This window comes from Prionailurus bengalensis, chromosome A2 (genome assembly GCF_016509475.1).
Source record: "Prionailurus bengalensis isolate Pbe53 chromosome A2, Fcat_Pben_1.1_paternal_pri, whole genome shotgun sequence".
In the NCBI taxonomy this organism is placed as follows: Eukaryota; Metazoa; Chordata; class Mammalia; order Carnivora; family Felidae; genus Prionailurus; species Prionailurus bengalensis.
In genome coordinates, this window is record NC_057348.1 from 19306049 (window position 1) to 19326846 (window position 20798).

Consider the following 20798-nt stretch of genomic DNA (forward strand, 5'->3'; position numbering starts at 1 on the left):
TCCCCCTTCCCCCACTCTTCTTCCTTCCTTCCTCCCTCCCCCCATCCCCCCCCCTTGCCTCCACCCCTCCCATCCCCACCCTGACCCCCTCCTTGGCTTCCTACCCGGACGTGCTCTTTCCTCTGAGGTCTCTGCACCCAGCCAAGAGCCATGTTTCTTTCCACTTAGGGCTTGGTGCTGATGCTCTCATTTCCCTCCAAGGGCAGCGTCCACTGCCTGTGTACTTGCCGGTCGGCCAGCATGGTGGGTCCCTTTGGGTCAGACGCTACAACTGGCTGAGGAACAACTAGAACTCAGGGGCCCTGTGGGCTCCTGCAACACCCAGGGGGCCTCTGTCCAGGGCGGCCTGTGCTATCGCTGTCGCTGTCGTTTGTTTTGTTTAACACCCTCCTGTCCCAGCACCAGGCTTGTGTGGAGAACTCACTGGCTTCCTGGACTGGTGACCAGCTGAGTCCTGTTTGGTCTCCCAATTCTGTCCTATTGCATCCCCTAAGGCTGACCCTAAGTACACATCTGTCTGTTCAATGCCTCAGTTTCCCCATCTGAATGTTGGGAAGGAGACTGAGACTGTCCGGACATCCTGGGACTCTCTGGGTGGGTGACATGAAGGGCTTGTAGGGACCCCAGGAGTCCAAGGAGGGCAACAGAGGTGGGGGCTGGGTGCAGGGCAGGGGGAGGGTCTTGACACCCACTAGCCTGTCAGTCCCATCCTGGCCTGTCCGTCTGGTTGATTTATCGGAGTAAATGAGCCATGGAGAGTTTGTTGTCTTTTGCAGTCACAGGGAGGAGGTGGCGGGGGAGGGGGGGAAGGAGTGAGGGGTTTCCGGGCTAGGTCTGGAATGTGGGAGGCGGGGTGGGCCCCTGAGGCCAGTGGAGCTGGAGGCCCGATCCACTCTCCCCACCTGAGAAATGGATCAGTGCGACCCCTCCCCACAGGGCCAACTGTCTTCCCAACCCCCTTCATGCTTCTTGGGGCACATTCCTGTGTGAGCTGCTTGCCTGGCCCAGGCTGCTGTCTCCTACCCCGTGCACAGGGGCTGCCTGGTCCCTGCAGGCCAGCTTTGCCCCTGCACTGTGTCCTTTCGAAACAGGGGTAGAGCTCTGAGCTCTGCCTGGCTGGTAAATGCCCGAAGGTGTCCTCGTAGGCATCTGCACATGCTGTTAAGGGTCCTCCTGGCTCCGTCACCAGCCCAGACCCAGATGATCAGGTGCCATGGGGGTGGGCAGGGATCACTGGAGCACCTAGGCTAGAGAGCTCCCTACCTGCTGGGACAAAACAGTCGAAAGCTATTGGACATCCTCGTGGGAGAGAGGTGTAGAACCCTGGGTTTCCAGCCGGCGTGTGTGCCAGGGTAAGACCCTGCTGCGTCTTCCCTCCTGGCTTTTCCTGGGTCAGGTTGAGCTGTGCTCCCAGCCTGTCCTCTCCTGGGCGGAGTAGGCGGGCACTGGGGCGGAACGGGCGTGGGAATAGCATGGCTGAGCCTGCTGGCCCCAGGCTCCAGCCCTCAGCCCCCAGCCCCCAAAATGGGAGGGAAGCCTACAGTGGAGCTTTAGCCCAGCTGGGTGGCTCCAGCTTGGCTCTGGCTTGGTGTTTACTGAAGAGCTGGGATGTTTACAGTAGCCCTTAAGAGGGGCCCCCTAGTTCCAGAGGATTTCCCAACTTGAGGGTCCCACTGGGGCTCTTCAGACTTCACCACCTTCCCACACCCCTGGGGTAGCATTTCAGAGTATAGGGACTGCAGCCATCCCTACCCTCACCAGGACTGGGCCAGTGTCACAGCACCTGTCCCTCTGCCCTCCACCCTGGTCTTGTGTCCCTTTCCTCTGGAGGAGCCAACATTCCCAGGAAGTTGCTGCTCTAGATGGTGAAATACGGTAACTGGGTCCCTAGTTCAGACTTTTAAATTAAATTCAATCAGAGCAGTTATTGAATATAAACACACCGAGTCATTTACATGTTAATTATGTTGAATGGACTACAAGGCCATAATTAGTTGCTAATTGGGTGAGAGCGGCTGTAATTGGTTTTGTTGGCACCGACCTGGCTCACCTGCCTGGGGGGAAGGGGGGGCGAGTGTGGATGGCTCCTGGGGAGGCCTCTGGGTGTCCAATATGGAAAGCCTGGCTCAGGATTGGGTTGGAGGGGACAGATATTAAGGGGTTTGGGGCCAGAGGAACTGGAACCTACCCCCCAGGGAAGAGGCAGCTTAAACCCTGGGTCTGGTTTCTAGGGATTCCCATTCAGAACATTCCCCGGATAGAAAAGGGACTGAGACAGCAAGCCCCTGGATCAGCTGTGACAGTCTCCCCTGTCCAGCTCCATGTGGGACCTGACCCTGAACTAATGGTAAATGCCCAAGAGAGTCCATGGGAGCACAAGACAGATGTCATCCTGGTATATATCCCTGCAGATGCTGGGGCCCTGAGTTGGCCTGGCCAGTGTTTAGGTTTTGGCTTTGGGGTATTAATGAGGTGGGTGTGCTAAGCAGGGGGGGGCGGGGGGGGGGGGGGGGTAGTGAGGGGGAGGGAAGGTGCATGGAAAGGCTTCAGGGGCTGCCCTGCCCCCAGCTCAGTCTGGCTGGGGCTCCCAGGGTTGTAAGGCTGCGGCCAGGGACTGAGGCCTTCCGGCTGGCCGCTCATTAAAAGAGGATTAGGCTGGGAGCCAGGGGGCCAGCCCAGCCCCCAGGCCTTCCTCTGGGGCCCCTCACAGCTTTGGGGGGGTCATAAGGGGCTAGGGGCCACCCCTCCCTAGAGCCCCCTGGGGCATCCAGTAGGGACTGTCTAGGCCCTGCCACTCCTTCTGCCGCCAGTGCTGACATCTCGTCCACCTCAGTTTCGTTCCTTGGAAGGGCAGGAGGATAAAGCACTGACAGAGACCCTGGCCAGCACCCCCACCTCTCACCCCCAACCTCATTTTTCTTTAGCTCAGGGATTAGGGCTGCTCTGGCCCACATGAGGTCAGAGGTCAGGGCTGGGCTTCAGGAACCCTCTATCACCCCCAGTACTCAAGCACAGCCAGGGGAGGTGACACTGTCAGTCAGGACCTGCTGCTTTGTGAGGCTGTAACCAAGGGGGCGGGGTACCACCTCCACTCCAGGACCCCCTTTTTACAGCAGCCCCTGCCTCACTGACAACAGAGCCCGTGTCCTAGAGACGGGCAGCAGGGGTCGGCAGCAGGGGTCAGGGCCGCCCACTTGGGGTCTTCGGGTGAGGGCTGCAGACACACCTCCTTAGTGCTGTCCACACCCACCACATCCTTTAAAGTGAGGCATCGGCTGCTTCCAGCAGGGAGGAAACAGAGACCCCCAAGGCTAAACCCCTATGGACTAAGAATGTTCCTGCCTCTGGACGTTTGCCAGGCCATTCTGGGCCAGGACCTTGAGTGTCTAATGGCCATGGGGAAGTTCTAGAGGCTGGGAACGACTGCGGAAATGAGGTGTCTGATGCCAGAAAAGGCTCTTCCTTCCCAATGACGGGAAAAGCCTTCCCGGATGTCGCCCCACCCAACCCGTGCCCAGCCTGGGTGAGGGTATGGGGGTGGGGTGCCCTTCCCAGGAGGCATTATCTGGGCACACCATACTCTCTCCCCAAGGTCAAAGCTTATCCAGACTTGAGTTCTGACATCCACAGAACCTTTGATTGTGCCCCAGCCCTCCCTCAGTAGTGCCATGGAGATGGGGGAGAGGTGACACTCCTGCTATCAGAGCTGGGCCTGGGATAAGTGGAGCAGAGGCGAGGACAGGCCTGAGGACATGGCAAGGCCAGGTCAACACCGACCCCCACAACAGATGCCCCCTTGGACCCCCAGTTCCCCTTGGCCCAAGTCTCTGCTCCTTAGTGGGGCTGGGGGCCAGGAGGATCTAGCCCTGCTGATGCTACAGGTGTCAGAGCAGGAAACCCAGGACTACTGGCCCACTTCCTGCTCTGTCCCAGGCTTCTTGGAAGAATGAAGGCCTCCAGCTCCTTTGCCCTATGGCAGGTTAGAGAAGGGGGACAGGATACTAGTTTCACTTCTCACCCTATGTCTTGAGGTGAGCACCACTCTCCTCTGGGCCTCGGTCTTCCCATCTGGAGTTGGGGTACAGGGCTGTCATGGGGACTTTTGTTTTAATTCTTTCCTACAATCTGACATGAGTGAGATGAGCACTGCAGCCATGGACTGCTATGTCCACAGCCCTATACCCAGTTTACTCCGGGGACCTGGAAAAGTCATCCTTCTCCACCTCAGTTTTCCTTTCTGTAAGCTGGGTTTAGATGGATGATTCAGGGTTTAACTCTGCTCCTGAGTTGGGGGTGGGGTGGAAACAGGCTAGAGTTAGGGGAAGGCTGGGGCTGAGTCAACAGGAAGCCCCTTCCTGCCCCATGGCCTTCTCTGCTCCTCACCCAGCACTAGGAAATGGTATAGCCGGGATGTCCTCCAAGAGATGGTGACATCTGGGAGCCAGCTTGCATGGGGAAAGAACTTGGGACCACATCCCATTCTCCTGTCCCCACCAAGGCAGAGACACCCCATGAAAGATGGGGGGGGGAAGTCCCAAGACATACTCTGCTGTCAGCATTTCCCGGAATTCGAAGCAAGACCCTCACCTTCAGGGATCACCTTGAGTGTCAGTATTAGGAGGGCTCAAGAGATGGTCTAGATAGGAAAATGAGGACAGAGTGCCTTGACTGGGGTCATGAAGCCCACGCCAAAGTCAAAGATTCCTGACCTTTGGTCCCACCCCTTTCCCACCCCACATGGCCTCATGGGGGCTCCCCCTCAAAGTTTCCACAGTGACCAAAACATCATGTCCTGTGACAACAGAGCCATTGACGCCATATCCCATGGCCACTGGGAGGGGTCCCTGGGGTCCTGAGTCACATGCCCTGTTGACGGAGGGAGAGTTACCTTCAGGCCTTGCCCTCCCAGTGGGTAGTGCTCACCACCAGGACTGGCTTTGCCTGGGCCTGCATCTCCTTTAGCCCCAAGGTCCATGGACCTGGGTGGGAATCCTATCCCTATGCGCTTGGTCCTGTCACTTCTCTTCTCTGTGCCTTGCTGTGCTCATCTGTAAATCAGATGTTGTCAGCTCAGGGTTTTGCACATAATAGGTGCTTGATGAGTAAATGGGAGGCTCCCTCCAGCCCCACCTCCACCCAGGGGTTAGGGAGCAGGGACTGCAGGTTTAGGAGGAAGGATGTCAGATCATAGGGAGTCTCCTGCTCCCCATGTAGGTCTGGTGAATGAATGGTCTCTCCCCTGCCTTTTTCACAGAAGGGGATGGAGCCTGGAGTGCTGGGGCTCTGAGTTGTGGAGGGTTACTTGGACTTGGGGCTTGGGTACTGGATCACAGAAGGGGGTTCCAAATTACAGAGACCCAAGACTGGGCAGGGATGGAGGGTAGATGTCCCTGGGGCTAGGTATTTGGAGCTTACTCTACCCTAGGTAGGGAAAAGTAGGTACATACTTGAACCCCTGCCTCCCTCTCCTCCATTGCCCCCCAAATGCCCCCTAACCCAGTAGAACGGGTAAGGGTACAACAAAGACCGTGCCCCCAGCCAGGGTATAAATAACCCCTGGCGGGCTGTCCCAGCCTGGGGGGGCTCCGCTGGCAGCCCCACTTCCTCTCTGGCTGCTTCCTGGCCCTGGGGGTGGGGGAGTGTTTACTTTCCTGTTGTCACTATGGCTGGGTGGCCAGGCAGGGGACTCCAAGTGGCCCAACAACAGGTGCAGGACAGGTGCCCAGGCTGCCCTGCCTAGGACTTCAGAGGCACCGCCGGACAGGCGGGTGAAGCCGTAGCCAGGCAGGGATCGGCCCTTTGATCCCTTGGCGTCCCTGCGTCCCAGCGGTTGGCCAAGGTCATCACCTGTATTCTCTCATTGCCACATAGAGCCGGGCAGAGCAAGGCCTTTGCTTGCCCCCCCCGCCCAACCCCTCAGATGTAATTCTGGGTCTGCTGTGGGAGTCCCCTGGCTCCCAGCCCACTTCCCACGCCCATCTCAGCACATCCTGGAGCTCCCGTCCGAAGCTGCTCTCAGGCACAGCCCCTCCAGCTCCACTTCAGGGTCCTAGCACACAGCAGGGGTCATGGTCAGCCAGGCCAGTCAGAGACAGCTGCCTGAGTCAAGGTCGACTGACTGATGGGATGAGGCCACCTGCTGGTCCCATCTTCGGATGGCATCTAGGGCCTCGGATCTCAGCTGTTCTCCCTTTCCAGAACTCCCCCTTGATTGCCTCACCTAGGAAATGGGTTACCAGCTGTGATGTGGGAGGATAGTATATGTATGATCGCCTTCATGAGTGCCTCATCTGGTGCAGGACATGTGTGTGCACACGTGCGTGCCTGGGCCACGTGCACACATGCATGTGCTCTTCTGTGTGCCGCCATCTCAAGCCTCCTGTGCTGGTGAATATTCGTCACCTTCACTATAATCTTTCCTCTCCTGCTGAGCTAAAAATAGCTGGGAGTGGGTGGAGGAGGGGCTTGACAAGAAGACCCCTTGGCTCTCCCCATCCCAGAGGAAGGTTCCCAAGTTTTCTAGAGTCCTGTGTTTGTCATTGGCCTGTCACTGGCCAAGTTCCTTCCTGTCCTTCATCCCTAGAAATGAGGACTTTCCCCCAGCAGTCTGGGGATGGGAGGGCCAGGGCTGCCAGACTCATGCAGAAGAGAAATGAAGGACTCAACAGGACCCTGCCCCCAGGCTTGGGACACTAGTGCTAGGGGGAGGGCTTCTTTCCCAGGAAAGACTATTCCTGGCTGGTTCAAAGTGGCTTGAAAATTCCACCTGCAGCAGCCCAGTGGGATCTGGGGGAAACCCAAGTTCTGTTGGACAGTATAGCTCCAGCAGGGCTTTTCAATGTCCTGGCTAACCAGCTTCAGACAAGGTGGGGACCATGGTGTGTGTCAGCTTGGCCTTCTGTCTGGTGGGCAGCTGGGGTGAGGACAGGGCATCCCAATCTGTGCCAGCGTCTGCAGGCTGTCCTGGATGCACCTGCCCCCCACCCCCAACGCCCCAGCTCGTTAACCCTTTTAGGCCCCTGTGGAAAGCAGGCCCCACCCTGAGTGTGGGAGCATTAACCCCCAGCTGAGCAAAGACTCTTTGATGCTATCACGTGCCCTGGTCCATGCCCACTGGCTTTCATTGGGACCCAGAGACTGGCTGGGGCTGCCCATGAGTCAGGGCTTTAGCTCTGGGTGTGGCTCTTTCGCTGGCCTGCCCACCTGTCCCACTTTCTCCTCTCAGCATCTCAGGGACTAGAGAGGGAGCTCCGTAAGCTCTAGAGGGGAAGCTAGGGGTTTAAGACGATTGTGTGGTAGGAGTCCCCCCCCCCCATCAAAGGGGACATGTCTGGCTGGTCCCCAAGGATCCTAACTGCTGCCCTGACCTCCACCCACAGAACTTAAGGCCACAGGCACTGCCCACTTCTTCAACTTCCTGCTCAACACAACCGACTACCGAATCCTGCTCAAAGACGAGGACCATGACCGCATGTACGTGGGCAGCAAAGACTATGTGCTGTCCCTGGACCTCCATGACATCAACCGCGAGCCCCTCATTGTAAGGGCCAGCCCCGGTGCCAGGTTGGGGGGATGAGGAACATGGGGCCCCAGGGCTGCACCCTCTGATCCCTGTCTCTGGCAGATCCACTGGGCGGCTTCCCCACAGCGCATTGAGGAGTGCGTGCTCTCAGGCAAGGATGGCAATGTGAGTGCAGAGAGGTCTACAGGTGGCATGGGGGGGCGTGGGGGCAGGTGACCTCAGGGAGGTAGTGGGGCCAGGAAGGCATCTGGGCACCTCCTTGGCTTTCCCTCTGGCCCCAGGGTGAGTGCGGGAACTTCGTCAGGCTCATCCAGCCCTGGAACCGAACACACCTGTATGTGTGTGGGACCGGCGCCTACAACCCCATGTGCACCTATGTAAACCGTGGCCGCCGTGCCCAGGTAAGCCGTGCCCACCCTGGCCCTGTGCTGCCCCGTTAGTGGCCACGTGCTAGGGTTCTGATGGGAGGATGAGCTTGAGCCCCAGCCCTACTACTTTCCAGCCCTGTGACCTTGGGTGAGTGACTTCTTTCACTTCTCAGAGCCTCGGTTTCCTCACCTGAAGATGGGGCTAATAGCTGCCTTTCTCACAGGTCGGTGTGAGGAGGAGGCAGTGAGCTAACGCTCCCAAGGCTCTTAGCACTGTGCCTGGCATATAGTAAGCGCTCGCTCCATACGTGCAACAGTTCTCCTGGCTGTGCCTGTGGACCGTGCCCCTGCAGCCAAGCCAGAGGGCCTGGCAGGGCCTCGGCATCAGGAGGCTGGACACCTGGGTCAGCTTCTGCCACACGGCCTGGGGGAGAGCTGCCCCTTCCCCAGCTCTGCCCCACCCTGCCCGCTTCTGCCTTTTTCCATTTCCATGTGGGCATGTATGTAAGCTGGTGTGACTTTGTAGGACAATTGTGAGAGTGATTGGACTTAGGGACACGTGTGTGCAGGTGCTCGACAAGCTGTGTGTATGTGTGCACGCACAGGCACATATGTGTACTCTGGGGGTCCGGGTGCTCGCGTGTGTTCCTGGCACGTGTGGTGTGAGAGGCTGGCAGCCCGGGCCCGCTCCCCCAGCCCCTGCCACCCCTGGCTCTAACCCCTGTTCCTCATCTTCTCAGGCCACGCCCTGGACCCAGATGCAGGTGGTCAAAGGCCGAGGCAGCAGAGCCACGGATGGTGCCCTCCGCCCGACGCCCACAGCCCCACGCCAGGTGGGACTCATCCCTCCAGGCCCTTGCTGGGCAGCACTGCCTCTGAACTGAACTCACCCTGGGCCTGGCCTTCCAGCCAGGAACCTGCACCCCAGGCCAGTCTCCCCAGGGTCTTCCCTGTACTCTGGGAACCCCATCCCACTCCTTCCCTGGCAGTGCCCTCAGGCTCTGAAGGCATTCCCAGCTGGATTCATGTCAGCCTCAGTGAGCCCCTACAGGCAAGAGATCATGAAGGACCAGGTAGGGAAGACAGCCTGAGGACAGCAGTGCCTCAGCCCTCAACATATGTGTGTAGACGTGCATGAGCATCTGCCAACATACGCTTGGGCACGTGTTGTGCATTCTCAAACTCACACCTTAGGTAGCATCCAGAGTCAGAACGTGCCACATGTATGCAGTCTGCCATATTACTCTCAGGTGTCCATGCCCCATGCCTCCGTGGGTTGTGGGTTGACATAGGTGTCCCACATACTCCCATGCTTGGGACTCTGCTCCCTTGGGGTGGAAGGCACAGAACTGTCTGTCCACTAGTCACAAGTCAGGACTGGGCTGGGGGGCCTGGGGCTGGGCAGGGGCGGGCAGGGGGGCAGGGGCTGCCAGTGAATGATAGAGCAAGTGGTCACTTGAGCAGGTGTGTCTGTGACGGGGAGTGCTGAAAAGTGGGGCCGTTCAGACTGCACGTGTGCCCAGGATGTGAGCGGTGGGTTCCGTGTGCTGACAGTGATGCGTGCCAAGCTGTGTGTGCAGCCCCATGCGTGCAGAAAGTCATGTGTGCAGAGTGTAACTGGAAGCGGGCCTGTGTACACCTTCCCATCACCATCCCTGCCACCTGCTGCCACCTCCTTCCTGCCTCTGTGCCTCTCTCTTTTCCCTCCCTTCGTCCCACGAGCTCATCCTGGTCCCAGTGCCTTCAACAACCTTCCTCCTAGCATCTTCAGGGCTGGGCTGGGAGGCATGGGGGGCTTTGTGAATCCCATGTGGTCTGGGCTGGACCCCTCAACTCCTTGCCCACTGTGGAGACATGGGGAACTGGGGGCTCTGTTGAGGGGCAGAGGAAAGGCTATGGCCTATTATTCTGTCCTGAGGACCACAGGTAGGACATAAAGCCTGGGGACACGGTACCCTCAAAGCCTTCTGGCCTGGTGAGACCTGGCAACAAAGGTCAGGACCAAAGGCCTTTGGTCAGTACCTCCTGCCCTGGTCAGGCGGTCAGCCTCATCTTGGCCAAGGACAGGCAGCCACAGCTCAGGTCAAGCCCAAGGGGGCCCTGACCAGAGTCATCCTGAACCAGTTGGCATGGAGGGGCTTCAGCCCCTGATTCCCAGGTCTTATCTGAGACCAGGAAGTAGCTCCCTTGGAACGTGCAGCGTGGCCCTGCCCTGGGAGATCTGGCTGGACAGTTAAAACACAAGGATATCTGGGGAATGAAGGGGTGGCTTCAGGGTGTCCCTCGGGGCCTGCTCTCACCCTGGGAGCCTGATGACCCTTGCCCTCCCCAGCTGTGGGACCAGCTTGGACGATGCTGAGCTCCCCTCTGCCCTGCAGGATTACATCTTCTACCTGGAGCCCGAGAGACTCGAGTCAGGGAAGGGCAAGTGTCCGTACGACCCCAAGCTGGACACGGCCTCAGCCCTCATCAGTGAGTGCCTCCACCCCACCCTGGTTCTACAGCCTAAGTGCGTGGCCTCTGCCTCTGGAATGGGGGTCATGGCACCAACACTTACCTCAGGGCAGAGACCATGACCATGCCATCCCTGAACCCTCCCATGGGGCCCCACCTGTCAGAGGGAGGGTTATAGACCAGACCCCAGTGTGAGCTGAGGGGTAGAGACTAGTGGTGTGAGCCTCTCTCCAGAGTGGGTACCCCCAGAAGGGGGGACAAGGGGGGCCAGATCCTACCCTAAAATAGTGTCCATGCAAAGGCCAGACCCCTCCCAGCCACAGGCCACCTAAGAGAGAAGAGAAGCTCGGTCTGTACTGGGAGAGGTATGAGGGGAGTGGTTCCCTATACATTCTTGGTTTGTCTGGGAGGCTGGGAGAGCCCCACAAGGAAGCACGGTTGGAGAGTCGTGGCCCTCTGACCAGCGGGGGGGTGGGGGTGGGGGGGCAGGTTTGTGTCAGGTCTGGCCCAGGAGAGTTGGGAGAGTGTTCTCTGAGGAGGGGTCCTGCCTGGGACCTCATGAGTAGCTGCTGCCCCTACCGCCAGGTTGGGTGAACCCACCAGGCCCCTGGTCCCTGTACTCTGCCTGTTTTCTGGCTGCCCGACCCAGTCTGCCTCTCAGAGCAACTGGTGAGCACTGTGCCACCTCCAAGCTTGGGAAGGGTCTTGGGGTGGGGGTGGGAGACATTATCCTCCCCGTCTTGGTGAGTGAAAAGGTCAGCCTGATGGCAGAGCCCTGACCAGGGAGTCTGATGGGGGAAGGTAGGGCCTGCCCTGGGCAAGTCTAGAGCCAACATGGTTACTAAATCTGCAAATTTTCAGGTATTTTCTGAGCCAGCTCTTATTAAACACAGTTATTACTAAAAATTAAATTATATAATTTACAAATAAATTACCTTGAAACAAAGGTAAAAATACTCAAAACTCATTACTTCCAAATTATTTTACTACATTTTATCATTATCTTTGTTCTTGAGGTTATTTGCATCTGTTGTATTTGTGGGGTAGAAATACTATATCATAGTGTTGGCAGCTCTCCCCGGCTCCACTGTCAGTGACCCCAAGTTAGTAGCTTGAAATCAGCCATGGTGGGAGTATTTACACTACAGAAATTGGCTCTCACTACTAATCAGAGCTAATTGCTGCTAATCCCAACCCTCGCAGAGCCAGGTGTTTTTGTTTTTTTTTTAATGTTTATTTATTTTGGAGGCGCTTGGGTGGCTCAGCTGGTTAAGCGTCCAACTTTAGCTCAAGTCATGATCTCATGGTTCTTGAGTTCAAGACCCATGTTGGGCTTCCTGCTATCAGTGCAGAACCTGCTTTGGATCCTCTGTCTCCCTTTCTCTGCCACTTCCCAGCTCATACTCTCTCTCTCTCTCTCAAAAATAAACAAACATTTTTTTAAATAAATAAATGTATGTATGTTTATTTATTTATTTTTTTTTTTTGAGAGAGAGGGGGACAGTGGACCTGAAGCCAGCTCTGCGCTGACAGCAGTGAGCCTGAAGCAGGGCTCGAACTCACAGTGAGATCATTACCTGAGCCGAAGTTGGATGCTTAATTGCTCAGCCACTCAATTGACTGAGCCACCCAGGCAATCCTCAGAGCCAGTTGTTAAACATTTACCAGGACCCCGCTGATGAGACAGTCATGCCCAGGGGAGCCTGAGGGGAAGATCAGACCCTGCTCTGAAGGTCATTTGTGCTGTACCCTGGTCCTAACAAAGGGATCCCCTAACTGACCCACCTGCCCGCCCACAGATGAGGAGCTCTATGCTGGTGTGTACATCGACTTCATGGGCACCGATGCAGCCATCTTCCGCACGCTGGGAAAGCAGACGGCCATGCGCACAGATCAGTACAACTCTCGGTGGCTGAATGGTGAGGGCAGCTTACAAGACCCTGGGTGGGCAGCACATCTAGGATGGGGCAAGATCTTCAAGAGGTACTCATGGGGGGTCTGGCCCTGTGACTGCCTGGGATGGGGAAGAGCGGGGGCTATTCCTGTACTTGTCCTGGGATTCTGTTGGGGAAAGAGGCCTTGTTGGAGGAGCACTTGCCCAGCTGACCACTGCCTACCTACAGACCCTTCATTCATCCACGCTGAGCTCATCCCTGACAGCGCCGAGCGCAACGACGACAAGCTCTACTTCTTCTTCCGCGAGCGATCGGCAGAGGCGCCACAGAGCCCCGCCGTGTATGCCCGCATTGGGCGCATCTGCCTGGTATGCGCTGGCAGGGCCCCATCTCCCCGCCTCCCAACCCAGTGCCAGCTCCAGCAGCCCTACTCCAGCAGGGGGTGAGAGCTGATCTGACCCTGCTCCCTGTCTGTCCCCAGAATGATGACGGTGGCCATTGCTGCCTGGTCAATAAGTGGAGCACGTTCCTGAAGGCACGACTGGTGTGCTCTGTACCCGGCGAGGATGGCATTGAGACTCACTTCGATGAGCTCCGTGAGTAACCAGCAGGCAGGCTGGGTCCTGTGGCTGCTGTGGGAGGGGTGGGGGCTGGATGGGTGGTCAGGGCACCTTTGGTGGGCCCCCTGGGCAGGAGTGGGCAAGGCCCTGGGACTCCTGGCTAATGCACCCTCCCAGTGTCTTCTCCCTCTGCCCGCAGAGGATGTGTTTGTCCAGCAGACACAGGATGTGAGGAACCCGGTCATTTATGCTGTCTTTACCTCCTCGGGGTGAGGCTGGGGCCGGGGCTGGCTGTGGCAGGGTGTGGCTGGACTGGGGGATTATATGACTTGTGGAGGACCCCTGCCTGGTGGCAGGCTGTGGGGTGGGGGCAGGGGCCCTGGGCCGAGGGTCTGCCCTGCCCACGGCAGCCGCCTGCCCTGCCCGCAGCTCCGTGTTCCGAGGCTCTGCTGTGTGTGTCTACTCCATGGCTGATATCCGCATGGTCTTCAACGGGCCCTTTGCCCACAAAGAGGGCCCCAACTACCAGTGGATGCCATTCTCAGGGAAGATGCCCTACCCACGGCCTGGCACGGTGAGGACCCCAGTCATTCCACCTTTCCCTTTTCTATGAGGCCTGCTTTGGGTTAGCCCCTTTGTAGACATGGGCCCCACTATCATGGAGCTCCTGGCCAGGTGGGAGAGGCAGAGCATACAAACAAATCAATCTACCATGTATCCATTCAAATAAAGCTGACAGTTAAAACAAAACAGGCGCCTGGCTGGCTCAGTTAGTAGAGCATGCGACTCTTAATTTTGAGGTCATGAGTTTGAGCCTCATGTCGGGCATAGAGCTTACTTAAAAAAATAAATAAAATGAAACGAAATACCACTTACACAGTGTCAGGCTGTGAAGAACCCAGCCAGGACCCTGAAACAAAGATGACAGCCGGGTGTGGCAGGCTGCTTGGAGGGGGTGCTGTTTGGGAGCCAAGACAAAGCTGGAGGGCAGGCTGGAGTTGGCGTAGGTGGCTAATTGTAGCCAGGGAGATGAGGGTGGGCAAGGTCCAGCCTGCAGGGCCTCTGAGGCGGTGGGAGGTGACTCACTTAATCTTGGTGTGATGTGGGCCTCTGCAGGAGTCTAAGCAGGAGAACCGCATGATCTGTTGTGGCTCTGTGGGGGCAGGGCTGGGATGGGGGAGCTCTGGTCTGAGTAGAGGCCAGGGAAGGCTTCCCCCAATGGTGAACTTGGAGGCCAGAAGGATGGGCTGGAGTTGAGCAGGGGTGCAGGGCAGGCCGAGGGAAAAGTACCAACGAAGGGCAGAGCATGCGTAGGGTGTTAAAGGAACTGGGAGCTGTAGTCCCTTGAGGAGGGGTGGGTTGGGGTGAGGGGCAGATTGGAGGAAGGAGACAACAGGGTGGGGAGTGAGGACGTGGAAAAGGAGTGGTCAGCTCTGCCTAATGCCACAAGGTCCTGGTGCATGAGGCCAGGGAGGTGGCTGTGGAATTTGGTTGTGTGGGACCTTGGGACCTCTGCTAGAGCAGGATCTGCAGAGGGGCTGAGTGAGGGGGGAAATCCTGGATGGGAGCTCTGAGGAGCAGAGCAGGTGGATGTGATGGGGACAGACAAAGGAGAGGCCTCTCCTGAAGTTAAGGGCTCCAGCAAGCCCCACCCGGGCCTGACGCTCATCACCTGCCTGCAGTGCCCTGGCGGAACCTTCACACCATCCATGAAGTCCACCAAGGACTACCCTGATGAAGTGATCAACTTCATGCGCAGCCACCCGCTCATGTACCAGGCTGTGTACCCTCTGCAGCGGCGGCCCCTGGTCGTCCGCACAGGCGCTCCCTATCGGCTCACTACTGTCGCCGTGGACCAGGTGGATGCAGCCGATGGGCGCTATGAGGTGCTTTTCCTGGGCACAGGTACCCACTGCTGCTCCCGGTCCCTCCCACGCTGGGCCCGGTGGGTGGAGGGTGCTGATCTATGGGGCTGGGACCTACCCTGCTAGGGGTTGCCACAAGCTTGCCGAGGTCAACTCTGCTACCTTCATCCTTTGGAGCCTAGATAACTGAGAAAAGAAACCCCATCGCCATCCCCAACCCCCCAGGGGCTGGGAGAGCAGGGAAACTGGGCATCTGGGGACCCGTGAATGGTCAGGAAAGAGGGGACAGGTGGCAGACACCTCTAGGATATGTGGGTCCAGATACTGACATACATGCTCTCGTGTGCACATGCGCAGGTGTGCCCATCACAGTTCCAGTCCCTCAACACGGAAATGCCTCCAGCATCCTATGCTCAGCAGTGCCCAAATTGAGGGTCTGGGGTGGGAGGGGCAGACCCTGGCCGTGACCCCCTCCCCCATTATCTTGGGCCCCTGACATCCAGGGGAACTTCTTCAACCTTGGCACAGAGCTCCTGCTCCACTGCCCTTGGGGGCTTGGGGCCCTGGTGGGGGAAGGGGCTGAGGCTGGTACCCCTTCCCCAGTGTCCTCAGCCCCACTGAGGCCCTGCCCGGCCCGTTCCAGACCGCGGGACAGTGCAGAAGGTCATCGTGTTGCCCAAGGATGACCAGGAGATGGAGGAGCTAATGCTGGAGGAGGTGGAGGTCTTCAAGGTGGGTATGACACCCAGAACTGTTCGTCTCACCCTGGCCCTCCTTGGTATCAGCTTCTGACTTCAGACTTCAGACCTCTAGGTCAGGGCAAGGAGGGCATCCCCAGGGCCCCAAACTAATCTCTATCTTTTTTCAGGACCCAGCACCTGTTAAGACCATGACCATCTCTTCCAAGAGGGTGAGTTTTGGTGAGGTGGGCTGGGGGTAGGGACAGAGCCTGTTCTCCCTTGGGGTCCTGCCCTTGGCATAGGGATGGGGAAACTAAGGCATGGAACGTGATGGGGGCTGGCTGTGGGAAGGCAACTGACAAGCCCCTACCCCTGCTCTCAGCAACAACTGTACGTGGCCTCAGCTGTGGGTGTCACACACCTGAGCCTGCACCGCTGCCAGGCATATGGGGCTGCCTGTGCTGACTGCTGCCTCGCCCGGGACCCCTACTGTGCCTGGGATGGCCAGGCCTGTTCCCGCTACACAGCGTCTTCCAAGAGGTGTGGACCCCCGGGCCCTTGGAATTTTAGCCACTGGACCCAGGGCCCTGTCCTGGGGGTTTGGTGGTGGATATATTACCCTAGGGGAGTTTATGGATGGGATTCCTGCCTGGAGTCTTGGGGGTACAGGGGCCTGGGGGGGGGGTGGCAAACTTGCTTGAGAATACTTGCTGAGGCGCTATCCTCATCTAGGCGGAGCCGCCGGCAGGATGTCCGGCATGGGAACCCCATCAGGCAGTGTCGCGGGTTCAACTCCAACGGTGAGTGTGCTGTGACTCACCACTGGGCACTCCTCACAGTGTGGAACCCTGTGAGGCCCATGGAGCTGCTCCCAGGGAAGGATTCTCACGTGGTCCATGGGCGTAAGGGGGCTTGGGATTTTAGAGATGGGATGTCCCTAGCCACTCCCTCAAGAAGTGGGTGCCCGATAGTGCAGCCCTGCCTTTATACAGGGTGGATGTCCCTGTATATGCCCCTTGGCACCTGCCTCTGGCCACCCTACAGTCTGCCCAGAGGTAATGCTGCTTTCATGCAGTGCCCCCTTGTTCCACAGCCAACAAGAACACCGTGGAGTCTGTGCAGTACGGTGTGGCTGGGAGTGCAGCCTTCCTCGAATGCCAGCCTCGCTCGCCCCAGGCCACAGTTAAGTGGCTGTTCCAGCGAGATCCCAGTGACCGGCGCCGTGAGGTGATTTCTTGTACCCCACAGCCCCCACCGCGGATGTGGGAGTCCCCTGTGCAGTAGAAATTCCCTGTGGGTGAAATGTGATATAGGAGCTGACCCAGAGCAGCCCCCATTCTAAGAAAGCCCTTCCAAGTTCCCTTCCCTATGTGGGAATCATTCAGGTGAATCTAGTTATATGGAAACTCTGGGATTTCCGCATTATATGGAAACCGCTTAATGCCTATTTACATGAAAATTCCATGTGTGTGCTCCATTGGAGGTATACCTCATTATATGGAAATGTCATGTGATTGAACTCTAGTATATGGGAATTCTGTGGGTAGCCCTCATTTTATGGAAATGCCTTCCATGCATCTCTCCTTACGTGGAAATTCTATATGGATATGCCAGTTCCCATTAAAAGAAATTCTTTGTGATTGCTCCAAAATTCTCTTGTTGTACAGAAATCCCCTTATGATCCTGAAATGGAAATGTGTGTGGATGCCTATTCAGATGTTATGTGGAAAACTACTGTGGGATTTTCTTGGTATATGGAAATTCCACATGAGAGCCCCTCCATGGAATGGGCACAGAAGGGGTCTGCTCTGGGAGCTGGCTAGGCAGCCGAGTGGTCACACAACCCCTGAGCCCCCACTCCCTGCCCCTGCAGATTCGTGCGGAGGACCGCTTCCTGCGCACAGAGCAGGGCTTGCTGCTTCGCGCCCTGCAGCTCAGTGACCGTGGCCTCTACTCCTGCACTGCCACCGAGAACAACTTCAAGCATGTCGTCACACGGGTACAGCTGCACGTCCTGGGTCGGGATGCCGTCCACGCTGCCCTCTTCCCACCGCCAGCTGTGAGCGCCCCACCACTGCCAGGCGCCGGCCCCCCCACACCCCCTTACCAGGAGCTGGCCCAACTGCTGGCCCAGCCGGAAGTGGGCCTCATCCACCAGTACTGCCAGGGCTACTGGCGCCATGTGCCCCCAAGCCCCAGGGAGGCCCCGGGGGCACCCAGGCCTCCTGAACCCCAGGACCAGAAAAAGCCCCGGAACCGCCGTCACCACCCTCCAGACACATGAGGCCAGCTGTCTGAGCCCTGAAATGGGCCAGCCTAGGCCTTGTCCCTTTTAATGTAAAAGATATATATATATATATATATATATATATAAAATATCTATATTCTATACACACCCTGCCCCTGAAAAGACAGTATTTATTGGTGGGTTGTATATAGCCTGCCTCAGTGGCAGCACCGTCCAAGACTTAGACCCATGCTGGTCAGAGACGGCAGGAAACAGAGCCCACTTAACCAGGCCCAGCCAGTTGGCAGGGCCAGGCCAGGACCACACAGTCCCCAGACTCAGCTGGGAGTCTACATGCTCAACAGCCATCGCCGGGATCTACAGGACACAAGGAGGGAGCAAGCTCTACCCGGACAGGGAACAGACTGCACACCTTTGCCAGTGTGTGCTATCAGCCTGTGCCACTGGCATAGACGTGGATTCGAGGACTGCTTTGGAGACTGGGAGCGGGGGTGGGGGGCTCAGATGCACTCAGAGAAGGGAAGAAGGGGCCGACACAGGAGGCCGGCCCCTGCCTGGGAGGGGGCACTCAGTCAAGGCCAGCCCCTTCCCGGGTATTTATTCTCTATTTATTGGGGACAGGAGCAGAGGACCCCTGCCTGGGTGGGGTGCGCTTCCAGCCCCTCCTTCCCTCCCTGCCTGACCACTCTACCTCCTCTTCCCTTTTTCTGGGCCACTGTGACTTGGGGGCTGGGAGAATAGCAGAGGGGCAGGTTCAGGTAGGGTCAAGGGGAGAGGGGGCTATGGTGGAGGCCTGGGGCCTTGCTCCCCAGGGCTCCCTTCTGCCCACCACTTCAGATGATGGGTGTAAATAGCTCTGGGGGGCTTCGGGGTAGATGGGTAGGGGCTCCTGGTGGCCCTCGGCTGCCCAGGCCACAGCCGCCCTTGCGTTCCATCTTGCTAATAAACACTGGCTCTGGGACTGGACTTTGGCTTTTCTCCTTGGCAGGGGAGGGAGGATGGGGGTTCAGCCCATGCCCAGATCCTGTCCTTCCTGCCCCCCTTTATGTGGTCTGACCATCATTCCCACACCTCTCTTGCAAGCTCAGCTTCCATTCGTTTGTTCACAGGTTTGACCGTTTGTTCAACACTGCTTTCTTACCTGCCTTTGAGGTGGGCTTTGTGCCAGGCTCTAAGGGCTAAGAATTGGCAAGACAAAGCCACAGCCCTCACAGTCTGGCTGCCCCTGCCCTGAGAATTGACAAAATTCCCATCCTTCCTGCTTCCTTCCAGCCAGCTCTCAGCAGAGGGCCTGGCATGAGCAAATGTCCAGAGGTGGTGAAGACCAGGACAGGTGGGGTGCCTCTGGAGAGGAGGAAGTGGGGCCGGGGGCCCTGGGCCAAATTGAATGAGTCAAGACCTGGCAGGGGAAGCTAAGAGCTGGGAAGGCCCATGGGCCCAGCAGGGCTTACAGCCATACCTGGCAGGCAAGGGGAGTCAGGTGGGGACTGGGAGGCAGCGAATGGCCCCACTTTAAATAAACCCAATAGGCAGAAACCAGATTTGTGCTGGTTCAACAAGCCTGGGCTCCTGCACTGCCCCAAATCCCTGCCAGAGCCCACTTACAATGTGGCGGGTAGGGGATGGGTAGAAGCTGGAAGCTGAAAGTGGCGCAGATAATCGGTTGTTCCTGGACAGATCCCACCCACCCACCCACCCCATAGAGTAGATGTGAAGCCATCAGCCTCTGGTAGGAGCCAGTATCCATTTCCCACATGTTTAGGGACAGTCTCTAACACTCAGGATCTGAGGCCCTGGCACCCCCTCGTGGTCTCTTGGGTCTGCAGCAGAATTGAGTACTGAAAGGCAGCTAGGTGTCCCAGAGGAGTCCAGCCAGGAGGCTCAGGGTCTCTGGAGGGAGCCTTGAGAGCCCAGGGTTTGGGTCTTTTTTTTTTTTTTTTAATTTATTTATTTTTGGGACAGAGACAGAGCATGAACGGGGGAGGGGCAGAGAGAGAGGGAGACACAGAATTGGAAACAGGCTCCAGGCTCCGAGCCATCAGCCCAGAGCCCGACGCGGGGCTCGAACTCACGGACCGCGAGATCGTGACCTGGCTGAGGTCGGACGCTTAACCGACTGCGCCACCCAGGCGCCCCGGTTTGGGTCTTTATATAGGAGGTGGGAAATCTCCAGAGCCTGGGAACTCAACACGTTAGGCTCAGTTGAACCTCTTCCACCTAGCAGTACTTCTTGTGCCATCTGAACCTGAATACAGAATCTAGGCCCCCTAAGCTGAGGCAGGCATGCCCTACAGATGCCCTTAGGCAAATCCTAGAACACACACAAGGAACAGATCAGGAGAAGGATGGGAGATGAGTTCCACTCCTCCTTGCCCCTGGGAGCACCAGACCTGCTCTGGGAATAGCAGACATGTGACAACAGGCCTGCAAAACATTCTCTGGAAGAGCCCGGCCATCTCTGCAAGTCAGGGATCTTGTTGCAGTCAAATACACGTGTACACATAGGCACAGGCACATGCAAGTATGCACACATACACATGTAGAAATGCACATGTGCACAGGCACGTGCTTACATAAGCACAGGCAAAAATAGGCATGTGCATGCTAATGCATGCACTGCTCATGTACAAGCATCCATACATCCATACACAAATACACAAATGCACATGTTAATCCACATAAGCACAGCAAAGTACACATAGAAGCACATGTGCACATAAGGAAAAACAAATAAAACCATGTCTACACACATGCACACACGTACAAAGGCATGCGTAGGCATACATGTACTCAATGGCACAAACAGGCACATGTGTACACACAAGTATACATACGGACAAATGTGTCATGTCATTGCTTTGGTTGATGCCAGCAAAGGATAGCCGCACACACACCCAGGCACACACAGTGGACATGTACGCCCCCACCCCAAGTCTGTTGGAATCATGGAGTTATGTAGAGGCCCTGCCCAGGTGAGATCCAGCCCTCAGTACCAGGCAAATGCAATTCCCTGCTTTCCTTCTTGACTCTCTGCAGAGCATGGAACCCTGGTCTGGAGTCACCCAGCCCTTCTCAACCACTTCCTTCTATGTGACCGTCTGAGCCTCTACTTCGTCATCAGTAAAATGGGGCTGATGATGTAGGTACCCATTCACAGGGGACCATGTGAGCTTACAAAATAAGGAGCAGCACTGAGTCCAGGGCTG

General features: G+C 57.3%; 1 protein-coding gene across 3 annotated transcripts in view; it reads left to right on the forward strand.

Annotated features, from left to right (window-relative positions):
* SEMA3F (semaphorin 3F) overlaps positions 1 to 18558 on the forward strand; it is a 29649-nt gene extending 11091 nt beyond the window's left edge. For 2 of the 3 annotated variants that reach the window (XM_043587363.1, XM_043587364.1), the window contains exons 3-19: positions 7380 to 7540; positions 7625 to 7687; positions 7804 to 7923; positions 8631 to 8723; positions 10269 to 10362; positions 12144 to 12263; positions 12468 to 12607; positions 12721 to 12835; positions 12999 to 13068; positions 13229 to 13373; positions 14482 to 14704; positions 15308 to 15396; positions 15533 to 15574; positions 15727 to 15884; positions 16077 to 16144; positions 16438 to 16571; positions 17218 to 18558. In XM_043587363.1, coding sequence (XP_043443298.1) covers positions 7380 to 7540; positions 7625 to 7687; positions 7804 to 7923; positions 8631 to 8723; positions 10269 to 10362; positions 12144 to 12263; positions 12468 to 12607; positions 12721 to 12835; positions 12999 to 13068; positions 13229 to 13373; positions 14482 to 14704; positions 15308 to 15396; positions 15533 to 15574; positions 15727 to 15884; positions 16077 to 16144; positions 16438 to 16571; positions 17218 to 17628 — 2246 coding nt within the window. In that variant the 3' untranslated portion in view covers positions 17629 to 18558. The remainder of the gene's footprint in view (positions 1 to 7379; positions 7541 to 7624; positions 7688 to 7803; positions 7924 to 8630; positions 8724 to 10268; positions 10363 to 12143; positions 12264 to 12467; positions 12608 to 12720; positions 12836 to 12998; positions 13069 to 13228; positions 13374 to 14481; positions 14705 to 15307; positions 15397 to 15532; positions 15575 to 15726; positions 15885 to 16076; positions 16145 to 16437; positions 16572 to 17217) is intronic. The other variant, XM_043587365.1, reaches the window with a different exon arrangement.
* Positions 18559 to 20798: the final 2240 nt, after the last annotated feature.